Source organism: Lathamus discolor, chromosome 1 (genome assembly GCF_037157495.1).
Source record: "Lathamus discolor isolate bLatDis1 chromosome 1, bLatDis1.hap1, whole genome shotgun sequence".
NCBI lineage: Eukaryota > Metazoa > Chordata > Aves > Psittaciformes > Psittacidae > Lathamus > Lathamus discolor.
Window position 1 is genome coordinate 45,597,159 of NC_088884.1, and position 13,376 is coordinate 45,610,534.

Sequence of the window (13,376 nt, forward strand, 5' to 3'; positions counted from 1 at the left end):
AATTCTCTGTGAACATAATATGAAAGTGACGAACTACACATGTTCAATATACCATTTATTTCAGTAACATCTGCAGGAATGTAAAAATACTCTTCTGAAAAAATTACATACCAAATAATTGTCTATTTATGTTTTCAAAAAGAAAAAAAAATCAACATTAAAATCTTTTATGTTTTGCATTTTATACCAAACTTGGCAAATAAATGCATTGTCTATTTGAGAAGGGAGAGAAGCAGAAAAGATCTTTCAAACTGAAATAAGACAGGAAAAGCATTCTTTTGAAAGCAAAGGCCATTTTCAAATACAGAACTTCAGAAAACTTTCTTCCATCTTGAAATATAGTTTCTCTGAAGTCATTTAAGGTATCTTCCACAATTTTAGTGACAATGATTTTTTTTTATACATATCAGGATATTTCCCTTTTATACATCTTTGTAGCATAATGTCAATGTAAATATAAATTGTGCATGTTCTAATCCTTCAGTCTACAGCATATAAGTAGGCTACATAATTTGTGGTATTTGAATGACTTCAGCAGGGTTCCTTTTAAACATAATATTCTACACAGACTATTGCAATTTCAAGGCCTTTGTGAGAAAAATCTAATGTACAGTGTGACCTTTGAGTGTTAATACAATGTGGATGTTACAGGGTTTGTCATGCAGAAGACTTCTGTTGTATTATAACAACAACAGTATAAGCACTCCTACAGTTCTCGCATAGGCCTATATCATGTTTGTTACAGAAGACCTATTTCCACTAAGATAATACATAAATTTGCCACTAATGACAACTGAGATGAGGAGAATGAGAAGTAGGAGGTATAAAATACAGTTCTGTTAGTGTTACTGGTTATATTAAAAGATATATAAGGATAACTTCATATTGTGCCTGTGCATATATTATACTTCTTTCTCCTACTTCACAAAGAGGATTTTTCTGATGTAGCATACAAATTCTTTTACTTTTTTAAATTTGCGTCACGCCTTGCTGAGTGTTGAGAGGTGTTCGGTAGTATGAGAAGGTGGTATTTGGCTTCAATGGGAGTTTCCTCCAAGTGAAAGAGGTAGACAAGTCTGGTGTATAAACCAGCCTTAGTCAGTGTTGCGATTCATCTTCTTTTTGTTTGGAGTTTATTAAAAGCAACTGCAGAAAATTTCATTGTCCAGTCTAAGAAAATAAATTTTTATACATAAGAAAATTGAGAAAATTGTTGGAACACAATAGAAAGAGTTTATATAAAAATACTCTTCCTTTAGCTTACACATTTATAGGGCAGTTTATGGATTTTTGTATCCCATGATTCCATTTTATTTTTACACTAAAGAGAGTTTATACATTTGCCGTGTTTACTGATAAAAACTAGATTTTTTCCAGATAATTTAACTTAATAATTAGGAGTCATTTTCCTTTCCAATTAATACAGTTATATTTATTAAAAAAAAAGTAACATTTTTAAAATTATAGTTACAGTTTTGAGTACCAGAATATAATATGCTTTTTACTAGTAAATATTTTGGTTTGTACATATGGAAAATTACTATTGTCTCTTGAATCATCATATAAGTGGAAATGGCGTAGCATTTGATATATATATATATATATATATATATATATGTCCAAATCAAGGGCCGTGTTTATTTCTTATTCACTGGGTGTTCGTGTTGGAGTGTCATGTTTCTGTTGTTGATTTTTAATATGACTAGTGCTAAGTTCCTAGAATTAAGTAACTGGCCTGGAAAGCAATATTTTAATACAATTTTAGCAAAGAATTTATTTCATTTCCTTTCACAGCTACTTACCTCAACTTTTATGCCAGTTGCTGGGTTTTTCAGTAGAACTAGAAGGAACTCTTATTTTCTTCTGGGAGATCAGGCTTCTTCTTCACTGAGCTATTTCTGAGCCTGAGCTTCTTGTCTCTGTCTTCACTTCTGTCTTCACTCTGCTTCTCTGATTTGTCTAGGTTGTTGTAAGTCCTTCTAGGCCTTCAAAGTGGTAATCAGTCTGGAAGAATGGGGGTCCCAGCCTTTCTTACTGTGACTCTATTGAAATGCCAGTATTGACATAAAACCGTCAGAAGCCATTTCTTCATCTTTCACTTGCTGTTTCCCTTCAAAGTTTTCTTTTAGCTTTCAGTCATTTTTCTATTATTAATCATATATTCTTGTGCTCAAAGTAACAGATACAAAATCCTTTTCCTTAGTCTTATGAATAGGGGCTGAAGGAACTGGATTGTTTAGTCTGGAGAAGAGAAGGCTCAGGAGCGACCTTATCACTCTCCACAACTACCTGAAAGGAGGATGTAGTGAACTGGGGGTCAGTCTCTTCTCCTAGGTAACAGGTGATAGGACAAGAGGAAATTGCCTCAGTCTGTGCCAGGGGAGGCTTAGATTGGATATTAGGAAAACAGTATTCACCGAAAGGGTTGACAAGCATTGGAACAGGCTTCCCAGGGAAGTGGTAGAATCACCATCCCTGGAAGCATTTGAAAGATGCATAGGTGTGGTGCTTAGAGCCATGGTTTAATGGCAGACTTGGCAGTGCTAATGGCTCATCTTGGTTGTAAAGGTCTTTTCCACCTAAATGATTCTATGATGAAACTGGGATCAAAAAATTGAACAGAAGAAGGGAAATTAATTTACGTTGCCATTTACATTCTCAAATGTGCCCTCCTGCTTCCCCCCCACACTTAAAAAAAAAAAAAAATTAGTTTTACACTTCTAGGAATGTTTACTATCTTCCTTGGAAGAAGGAATACAGTAATTAGACAGGAGATCCTCCCAAGGATTTTTAGATCACAGCTTTTTATATGAGTTTAAGATGCAGTTTGGGCATTTCTCTTTAAGATATTTTGTCTAACAACTTCAAATGCAGAAATAGGAATGGTGGGACAGAGAATAATAAGGAACAAGAGGAAAGGCAATAATTTAGTCCTGTCTATTACAGCTTTTTCTTTTACCTGACCATCAACATGTCAGGAACTACCCAAGCAAGGATATGATTCCTGTGGTTGTTATCTCTTAGGTATTGCTCTTTGAATTAAATAGCTGAAGAGAAGATCTTAGTGCCAGCCTTGAGGATTCAGCCATACATGTTTTAGGTGCCATGTCATGTTACCTTTATCTGCTTGTCTTTGATGAGAATCCCAAAGCATTATGGGCCAAGAAGTGTGTGATTAATACAGACACTTTTCAATGTGCTTGGCAGTCTTTGCACAATTACCTCACAGTGACAGCTGTGCCTGATCTCCAGTCAGTTGTGCTTTTTCTGTCCAGTTGGCACTCATTTTATTTTTGGCTTGAGTATTCTCTAGCTTCCCACTAGTAGGTCAAAATGGAGCCTTCACATAGTCCTACATTTATTTTCATCTTTATTTTTCAATTTTCATTCATGATCACCGAAAGAAGTCATAGATACTCAAGTACACTAGATGTGAAGTACAAATATGTGACTGAATTTAACTAATAAGTGTCTGAACCCCAGGTTTCTCATGCTTTGATACTGAAAAAATAAAAATAAAAAAGCCAATAAAACCTTTGAAAAGCAGCTTCATCAATCAGTGGGAATTGCCATCATAAATACCTAAATCATGCACTGAAGTAGAGAGGCAAGTTGGGGAATTATAATTCATAACTGTAATGGAATCTGGAAAGTGGAGGTACAGAACGAATCAGCTGAAATAGATGGCAATATCGAATTACTAGAAAATGGATAGAAGATGTGACTTAATGTGATTTTTTAAAAAATTAGGAATTTGAAGTTCTCTAAGGAGTACTTCTACATTAACCGATTAGATTGCTACATGCAATATTTTACATTGGCTGATACTGATCACACTTCACAAAGAAATGTAGATGTAGGGTGTTTTTATCCAATGCAGCTTTTAAGTGGTAAAAGACAATGACATATTTAAGCATTTAGAACTGACAAGATTATACCTCAGTAACTCAGTGGATGGTATTATTAAGAACTACTCATAATACACCGTTTTGAAATATATTTCAAATTCTTAATATTAACATTTTAATAATATCATTTCAAATCATTAATACATTTCTGTATTAAAATAAATGACAGAAACTGATAGATAAATTTTGATACGGAAACTGATTTCAGTCTTCATGGTAATTTTTAAAGGAAATTTAAGATTCTGTCACTAAAAACTGCCATTACAGTGGTTTCATACAGCACTAGCTGTGGGTGTACTATCAGCATAACTGTACTAAATTAGAATAAACTCTCTTTCTCTTGAAGTTATGTTCTCATGCTGATAAAAAATCAAGAGACTGGTGTTTCACAACATTTGAATAATAACTGCACAAGTAAAGATAAAATTTAGGACTGAAGTGAGCAATTGTTTTTTTTCTAAGGAGAATATGATTTCTTAAATAAAATACAGTGAATGGGAACTTCAGCCTGTGCACTAAAAGCATATTCCTGCCTTCTCTTTGCCACATTCTGTTTACAGTCTAATGAACTTCATTAGTAGAAAATAAATATTTTCTGTTCTCATTGTGAATATTCTAGAAAAATCTTAAAAATCTTAGAAAGATAAAGTGCATTTCAAGAAAATCAGAATCCTCTACTTTATACTACTTTGCCATTTTCATAACTTATTTGTATTACTCTGTTTTTAAAGAGAAGATAAAAAAATTCCAAACAGACATTATAATCCATACCACATACCATACCGCAAAGAGTGATTTTATGGTTTGTTGGGTTTTTTTTAATAAATTGTCCATTAACCATTGGGATAGGCAGTGTTTTGTGACAAAATTGGGATTGTTTCTGTTTAAAAAATAGTGTTCAATACATTATCTCAATAAAAATATCTCTTTTAGAAGATGAAGCAGAAAACACAGTAGTTTAGTTGTTATATTAGGAACTGCAGTTCAGAATAGTTGGGAATTGCAAGAAAAAGATGAGAAGTATAAATGAAAATACATTTTTATGAAATGTTAGCAAAGAAAGGTAAAAAAGAAACTGAAAGACCACATGGTATCCTAGTTAAGCTTATTTCCCTTGTAACAATGAAGTGTTTTGGTCCTGATATTTCATAGAAACTATATAGTGCTATAAAGCTGTGCAAAATAAATTTTAAATATTAACACACTAGAAGTTGTAGTTTCTTGCTTAGAGATGAACTATGGAAGGCCAAATATTAAAGATAGTGGAGGCGCTTGTCCTGTTTTCTTGAAATTCCTTGGAAACCTCTGTGCATATACAGAAGGATTAGCTAGTAAAATCATCTGATTTCTACTGCCAGATATTTTTCCTGTAACTACCAAAAAATGAAACACATAGAAAACATTCACTGTTCTGTAGTTTGGGAAAACAGTGTCCTAGGTACACAAATGGTTTTGTTAGTTAAACAACTCTTTTAAAAAATGTGTTTGAAACAATGCTGAGCCAGTAGGAGTCTTACTGGATCGGTGAATAGGATGGTAACAACTATAAGGATCACCTAAAGCTTTTCTCTGCTTTTAGACAGAATTAAATAACTGAAGTTGTAGTTAAACTCATTATAAATATATACTTATTGTGATTTATACTTTTGTTACTAGTCAGTATAATGTTTTCAGTGTATGAGATGTCCATATGTATTGCCTTTTTTTTTTCTTTTTGCATTTTGAAGTTGAATAGAAAGAAAGGATATCCTTTACAAAGTTCAAAATAGTACAGGTGCTCCAGATAGCACATGCCACTAGTATTGCAATATTATAAAAATTGCACAAAATGGAAGTTCAGTTCCTCTGCAAAACTTAAGAGAAATTTACTGATGGTCTTATAATGAGTTCCAAATAATTAGAGAACAGGAAATAACATAAGACTTCCAGCACCAAGTTAAGAAATAAGACTTCCTTCTAACAAAATATTGGAAAGCAGTAGTAGTATTTGGTTCCCAGAAGTGGGAAGGTAATCTGACATACCTTATAGAAATTTTTGTCTTGTTCAGTTGAGGATGAAGTTTGAGACTTTGCCTTTATTTAAATTTAAAATGTTTTACAAATATAGACCTGAGGTTTTGTATTCCTCTTTGCTGGACAGCACCGGGGGAAAAAATCTATGAATATTTTTCTGTTGTGGCTGGCATCTGGATGTATTTGCACTTGTTTCCCAAAATGTTAATCTCCTCCACAGGATTTCAAGTATGTAATAAACCAAAGACAGCTTCTCCATACAGTATATGGTATAAAGGAGTGTGAGGAATTAGCTGCTGAAGGGTTAGTTGTGAGGCTTCTGTGTGATCACAGGAAGAATAAGTAAATCCATTGAAGGATTGCTTAATGTGAATATTTAAAGGATTTTCCCACCTATGTTTTAAGATCCATAAAGTTCCTTTGTTTTTCAAAACAGATTAAAAAAAATGGTACTGGAAAAAGTTGGTGACAATTTTGACAAAATTCTGTTAAAATCCCTTTCTAGGAGAGGAGATGTTATGTGTACCAGAAAAATGTTCTTTACTATTAAAAAAAGAATGGTAAGGACAGGATTAGTTTGTTTAAATAATTTAAACAACTTTTCCATGAAACTGTGAATGTTAGTAAGCTCAGTCAGAGGGTAATAATAGGATTTTTTTTCCTTGGTTAATGACTGGAATTGTTCTTTTCTGTTTTATTCAGCATTATATATTTTGGTGTTATAGACACTTGTTTATCCTGCTGTGTGTAATTGGGTGATTTTTATGAGAATGGTTTCTGACTTCTGCCAGATGTCTCCAATTTATGGGGACAGTGAGCAATAACAGCGAAGTATCTTCAAGCTACCTTAATCAGTGTTTTATCTGTGTAGGTTTTCAAAGAACCAGCCTGTTCCACAAAGCTGAACTAGGATACAAGTTTGCGTGTTGTTCATGATACTGCTTTAACATATTTTCTATGTTCTCTTCCTCTGTAAGTGACTTACTGTGAAATTATAGTTTGGTTTATAGATTTTGTTCTAGAACATATTTTTTTTTTTTCTGCAATTGTTTATTTTGTTGTAATATAAAAAATAGAAAATACACTGTTTTGTTATACTGAAACCTGGTGATGTTTTTTAATGAAAACCTTTGCTCAAAAAAAAGGATTTTTTTTTCCTTTTTTGAAGATAAAAAAATATTTTTCTTAGCTCTGGTGGCAATTCTGTATCATATAATCTGCCTGAGTGGGTAGTGTTGCAAATTTTACTCCTGCCACTGAGACCTATTTCTGAAGAAGGGGCGCAAGAGATTCAGGTGTCTGTGAAGGTGACCTGCCCTGGCCCAAGCACATTGGTCTTGACTGAGCATTGGAATAGGTTGCCTAGAGAGATTGTGAAGTCAGTTTTCTTCCCTAGAGATATTCAAGAGCCGTCTGGACACGATCCTGAGTAACGTGCTGTAGGTGACCCCGCTTGACCAGGGAGGTTGGAGTACATGACCTCCGGTGGTCCCTTCCAATCTCAACCATTCTGTGATTCTGTAATACTTGCAACAATTCATTTTACTAAATGTGAGATTTAGTCTTTTTAAAGAGGTTAGTTTAGAGGGAAAGTTATAGCTATTTAACTAGTAGGTTCTAGGATTATACCCCAGCATAGCTTCAGTTCAGTTCATCAAATGATTACCTAGATTCCTCAATTTCTAAACTTTTAATTGAATGAATTCTGTCTGATTGGTTACTCTGTATTGAATTATAATGTGGTTGCTCCATGCATTGTTGAATGTTTGAGCTCCAGCTGAGCTTGAGCTGTTTGCTGTGAAATCTTCCATAGAATACCCATACTTAAAATGTTGCTTGAATGTTTTGGGAGATTTATGCAGATTGGAACAGCTGCTGTCTTATCAGATAGATGCACAATCTGGTAATTAGCTAGCTATATAATATTAATTATATCTAAAAATAGTTGCAGGCATTAAAAGAATTTCCTGGGTTTTAAAATGTAGCTGATAAACTTTATAATTTTATAGCAATATATTCATCCTACAGGTGTTTTGGTTATTTTTTTTTTAATCAGCGGTGTGCTTAAGAGTGGCCTAGATGTGGAAAGCTGAATGGAACTCAAGGCAGTACTGTGTATATGTGGCCAATTTTAGATATACAGAAAAATTTCCAAGTTAGAGCATTAGTTTCCCTCTCTTTTTCTCCTATTTTACAGCTTCAGTAAATTAAATGAAGATGGTGCTTTGCCTGATTATCTTTTTCAAAGGTATCATAAATTCTTCAGTCATACATGAGTACAGTGCAGTAATACTGAGATTGTAGCTCAGTGGGTAGAAACTTCAACTGTCATGAATTATTAGTTTGCCTAGAGGATAGGGTGTAAATTAAAAGGGTTTACTTGAAAAGATAATGATTTCATCTTTCTAACTCAGTTTGCAAATTGTTTTTGAAATATTTTAATATATGTATTAGAAAGACTTATTAGTGTGAATCATACAATTGGAGCCATGGCAGTAAATGTTGTCTTTGCGAAAAAAAATATATATGTATATATGTTTGATAAGTGCTTCTTACAATCCCTGCAGTAGAAATCCTCAGTTTTATTCCAGGTACTCAGTAATGAGACTTGAAGTTAATGAATATTCTATAGCTTGTCATTAGGCACTTACAAAATAGAATTAAAATCCTCTTTTTAAATCATGGTTCTCAAACCAATATTCATCCCCTAAAAGCCTCTGGTATTTCTCAGGGCAAAAAGGAGAGCAAAGTATGAGGCTACCTGCAGAAGATTACCTTGTCACTCTCTAGAGTTCAGGAAAGACTGGGGACTACCACTAGAAAACAAAGGGCTTTTGCTGTGGGGAGGAGGGTCGTATCCTTTATAGCCTCCTATTTCCCTTTTTGTTTGCTTAACTTTCGTGAAATGAATTCTACTTACACGCATATTTCTCAGACTGGTGGTAAATTTGAAGAGTCGTATTTCTGCTGTCCTCTTTTTAACCCTGTTATATGATTTATCTTCGAATATGCGCTGGTCATCTTTCTGTGCTAAAAAGCTAGGATCCCAGCCAATTTGGGTTTTTTAGTTGGTTTGTTGTGGGTTTTCTTAAAGTTGTAATTCTTATTTAGCATTCTAAAAAATCAGCTGACAAATGTGCTAATGAAAATTCAATACATTGTAGATTTTGTCTACATTTAAAAGTGGGTATTCTGAACATCTATAAAGTAATCCCTGTACTTTAGTTTTTCCACATTTGCATTAGTGTTAAACATGAAGAATTGTGTTGTTATTCAAAATATAAATGTTACTGAAATACAGTGAGCACAGACTGTGATGCAAATGCCTCTCAGTGTTTTGATGTAACAGCAAGAGCCTTTGCAGCTGCTCTTTTCTGGAAAACAAACAGTCTGCCTCACAACAGAAAGAGCCTTCAGAACTGCAATAAACAAGTACTGAAATAAACAAGTTTCTGTGTGAAAGATGTTTATTATAGAAAAAGAACCCAATGAGAGGGATACTGAAGTCCTGCTACATTAGATGACTGCCAAGGTTACATTTTGTGACTCATGGCATGGCATAGGGTGCAATGAGTATTTGCAAACTCTTCACTTGTCCCCTGGAATGTTTGGGTTTTTTTGTGGATTTTTGCAAAAGCAAATCGGTTTTGAAAATCTGACGCTTTCAGGAATTCAGCAAGCTAAAAGCATCTGGTGAAGGGAAAATATGTTTTCTGTAGGATGACCCTGGGTTTTGGTGCTGTACTAGAACAGTTAAGTGTTTCTGCTACCATTAACTACTGTTCATTTTGCTCAACACTTTGTATTCTGTAAGAGAAAAATAGCCCATGAAAGCTGTGCCTTTTGGTTTTTTTTTTCCCTTTTGCAGAATGCCCCAATGAAGTGTGGGGATTTCCCATGTGTCAGTACTTGAAGGACAAAGGCTGGTGCTGTGGTCGCAATGCTAGAATGTCAGCATGCTTGGTATGATTCCTCTTCTTTTCTTTTTCCTACTGAGAACTTTATCCAGATGTTACAGGATTCATTGTTTTTGGCTTCTAATCCTAAAGCCATGAGTTTAATCCAAGACTCTACAGAATAACATCATTAATGTTGTAAGCATGATGAATTAGATCTAAAAAAAATAGTATTGACCTTCCAGCTTTATATATTTTATATTTGCTGAAGGTATGAAAAAAAGGAGTATTGACAGAAATGTTTTTTAAGAGTGGGCAGAAGGGCCAAACCTTTGTTGAAACCTAAACAAGGTAACCCCTCTGGGTAATGGTTCCTGGCCAAGGACTTAGGGGGAACAAGGTAATTGTAGAAGGATTGCAATCAGTAACTCCCCCAACACCTTCATGATTCATAATATTGAATGTTCTGACTGTATAAAACCTGGACAAACCTGCCTATTCCAAAAACCATGTGGCTTAAGAGACTGGAAACATCTTTTTAATATTGCACCAAGAGACAAAGTGCTTTTAAAGACATAACCTCGTCAAGACAGTATGATAAACTGTTGTCTAATTTGAAAAAACAGATAAGTACTGAACATTTCAACCACTGCTTCAGTTAGAAGACCACTATTCCTTTCTGCTATTAATTTTTAATTTCTGGTATCAAGATGAATCACATCAGGTCCTGGCTAGCCTCTGCTACTAGCTCTGTGCCTCCATTACAGAGGGCAGTGTAGAATAAAGACAATTTAGGCTAATGCATAAGGTTATGTAAACTTAAACTAACATGATAGTTATATGCTATCAGGAGAATGAATAGGAGGACAGTTGTTTAGTATTCATAAGGCTTAAATGTGTTACTCTTGGCAAGGTACAAGAAAAAAAATTGTTCATTTTAGAAATGTTACTGTAAAACTAATCACGAAAAGTACTTTGTAAAAGGGGTTTGCATTTTCTCTTTTTTGTTGTCAGTGTCATACAATACCAGTTCTTCCTCAGCTGACACATTAGCTATTTCCTTTCCCATTCCATTTATTTTGGAAAGAAGTTTGGGCTGTTTTTCAACAATGGTAGGAAGATACATTTTGTAAGAAAATGGCCCCCAAGAGACAGTACCGATTGTGACATATATATCTATTTTAGATTTCACAGAAATCACAGAAATTTGGCAGTTTAAAACTTTTTTGTTTAAACATTCACAAAAGGCAAAGAGTTCTCCTGTGTCACTAGATACTTATTATTATATTTGTAATTCTCTATGCATTTTTCATTAGGATTTCACTAGGATTTTCCTTGTCTTCTAAGAGGTACAAGGGAGACAGTGCAGTGCAGCTAGGCACCCATCTTCGTAGGGGTAGTGGCTGGCTAGGAGAAAATGAGTCTGCTGTGCAGTGATCATTATTGCTGATGTTCATTATTACATGTCATTCAAACTGGTTAAAGTGCCAAAGGCCAAAGGTTCTGGATGAGAGTTTCAGTTTCAGACCCCTGCAGTACATATTAGAACCCACATCCGTTTTCTAAGCAGCAGCAGATATATGCTGGTATGAAAGTTACAGCTTATACAGCAAAAGTTAGACCTGTGAGTCAGCCAAAGCCATGAACAGAGGAACTGCAACTACTTGGACTGTGTTGAAGAACAGTCTGAAATACAAGATCAGTTCTAAAGCTAGAAGAAGTGGGTGATTCAGACACAGACTTATTTACTGTAGTGGAGTCTGGGGACTAAAGGTGGCAATGACCTGTAAATTGTTAGTCAAATTTTGTTTACCATCTAATAGGTTGTAGTGTCAGATAATTTACTGATTTTTTGTCCTGGTTTCTACTATGATCTTTAATTCTTGGTTGAATTTTTTATAAACACAGTACCTTTTCAAGTGTGGAAAAGTATTCCATGCTTTTAATTATTTGTCATTCTTTGTCACTATGGATCATAAAAATCAAATACTTTCACACCTGCATTAGAATTTATATGAAGAATCTAGTGAAAGATAGTTCACAGTATTTTAAACGGCAGTCTCTCTGAAGTTTTCATTTTCTCTACATATAGGAGTTCAGAACTTAACTGAATAGCAGGGCCTAAAAGTATTTAAAGATATTGTACAGTGAATTAATATTTACTTTAAAATAGCTGAATATACAAAGTGAATTATTTGTATGTTGGTATGAACAGACTCAAGAAAAATGCATTTCTTTTTAGCAGTTCCACAGAAAGTAATCCTCTGAAATTCTTTTACAATACACTAAGAAAAACAAACAAATTTTGCATGTATCTATTTCCATACAGTTAGTTGTCATTGCTTCTCCTATAAATAAACCAAAACAACAGGAGTGACCTGATTATGAGTCCCTAAAGGTATTAACACATTAAAGTGTGCAAGCTCATGTTCTGTCACACCATTAATCTTTTAAAATGTCATCTCCTCTGACTTTTACACAATGTGTTTATAAAATGTTCTGATAAAGAATAAACATATCAGCAATTTAATTCCTTTACTCTTAAAGGCTTTGGAGCGAGTTGCAGTTGGCCAAATGGTAAGTAATATTGTTTATTTTAGCCATTCTAAGATAAAATGTGTTTTTCCTCCTTGAACACTCTTAATCCCTGGCCTTTTATTGAACTTCTGCATTTCTGGAATATAAAAGACTAGCATATACTACATCGAATCCTGATAGATAGCATGTGTCATTGTGAAATCACATCTCAATTGCTGTGATTGTACTTAGTGAATCTGTTTTCTTTTGGCAAATAAGCGTTTGGAGAAAAAGCACAGCTTAAAACTTAAGGCATTAAACTACCCTTCCTACCTTCTTTCACTTTCTTTCAGCTCAGACATAAATTCACTATAAATGTCCTTCTGATATCCCTGGTTTGGATCACTCTGTCCCAGTGTTTTATCAACTAATGTAAAAATAGAAATTGTTATGACAAAAGCTTGAACCCATTAGAAACATTGTCATTCTCATTTTTAATCCTTGTATGTTTTTTCCCAGTGAATACCTTGAATTATTGTTGTGCAAGTTATCCTTTTGGGGGTGGTGGACACCAACAGTGCAAATATTTAAAAGCCAGGGCTGAGAGACCTCTTCTTTCCATATGTAAGCCCACTGACCCTAGTAAATGCACTTTGCTGTGAATTTTTAATTGGCAAGCATTAACTGGTTTTATACAAATAGATCTCTCATACCCAAATATATTAAGTTTCCAGTGTAATCTCTTTTTTATGAGCATTGTACTTTCTGCATGGTTCAGACTACAGTGTATGGTGGTTCATCAAGGGGTTACTCCTTTTGTCTTTAAAACAGCTTAGGTAAATTGTTATTTTCATTTTGCATAGTAGAATTTGGATCATGATCAGTACCTTTTCCCTCTGCCAACCTGTGAACTTTTACTTCAGAGTTTCAGGTATTTTCTTGCATTCATGTTTTTGTTAGAATCTGACACAAAACACAGTTTTAACTGAATGCAAGAACATTAGTAAATTGTCCTCTTCAACCTTTTATGACTGATTGTAAA

General features: G+C 34.2%; 1 protein-coding gene across 3 annotated transcripts in view; it reads left to right on the top strand.

Annotated features, from left to right (window-relative positions):
- Positions 1–13,376, top strand: part of METTL25 (methyltransferase like 25) — a 59,703-nt gene that overhangs the window by 27,814 nt on the left and 18,513 nt on the right. For all 3 annotated transcript variants that reach the window (XR_010610609.1, XM_065669638.1, XM_065669646.1), the window contains exons 6-7: positions 9,790–9,884; positions 12,365–12,394. Coding sequence is in view for 2 of the 3 variants with exons in the window: in XM_065669638.1 (XP_065525710.1) it covers positions 9,790–9,884; positions 12,365–12,394 (125 nt within the window). In the remaining variant the exon portion in view is untranslated. The remainder of the gene's footprint in view (positions 1–9,789; positions 9,885–12,364; positions 12,395–13,376) is intronic.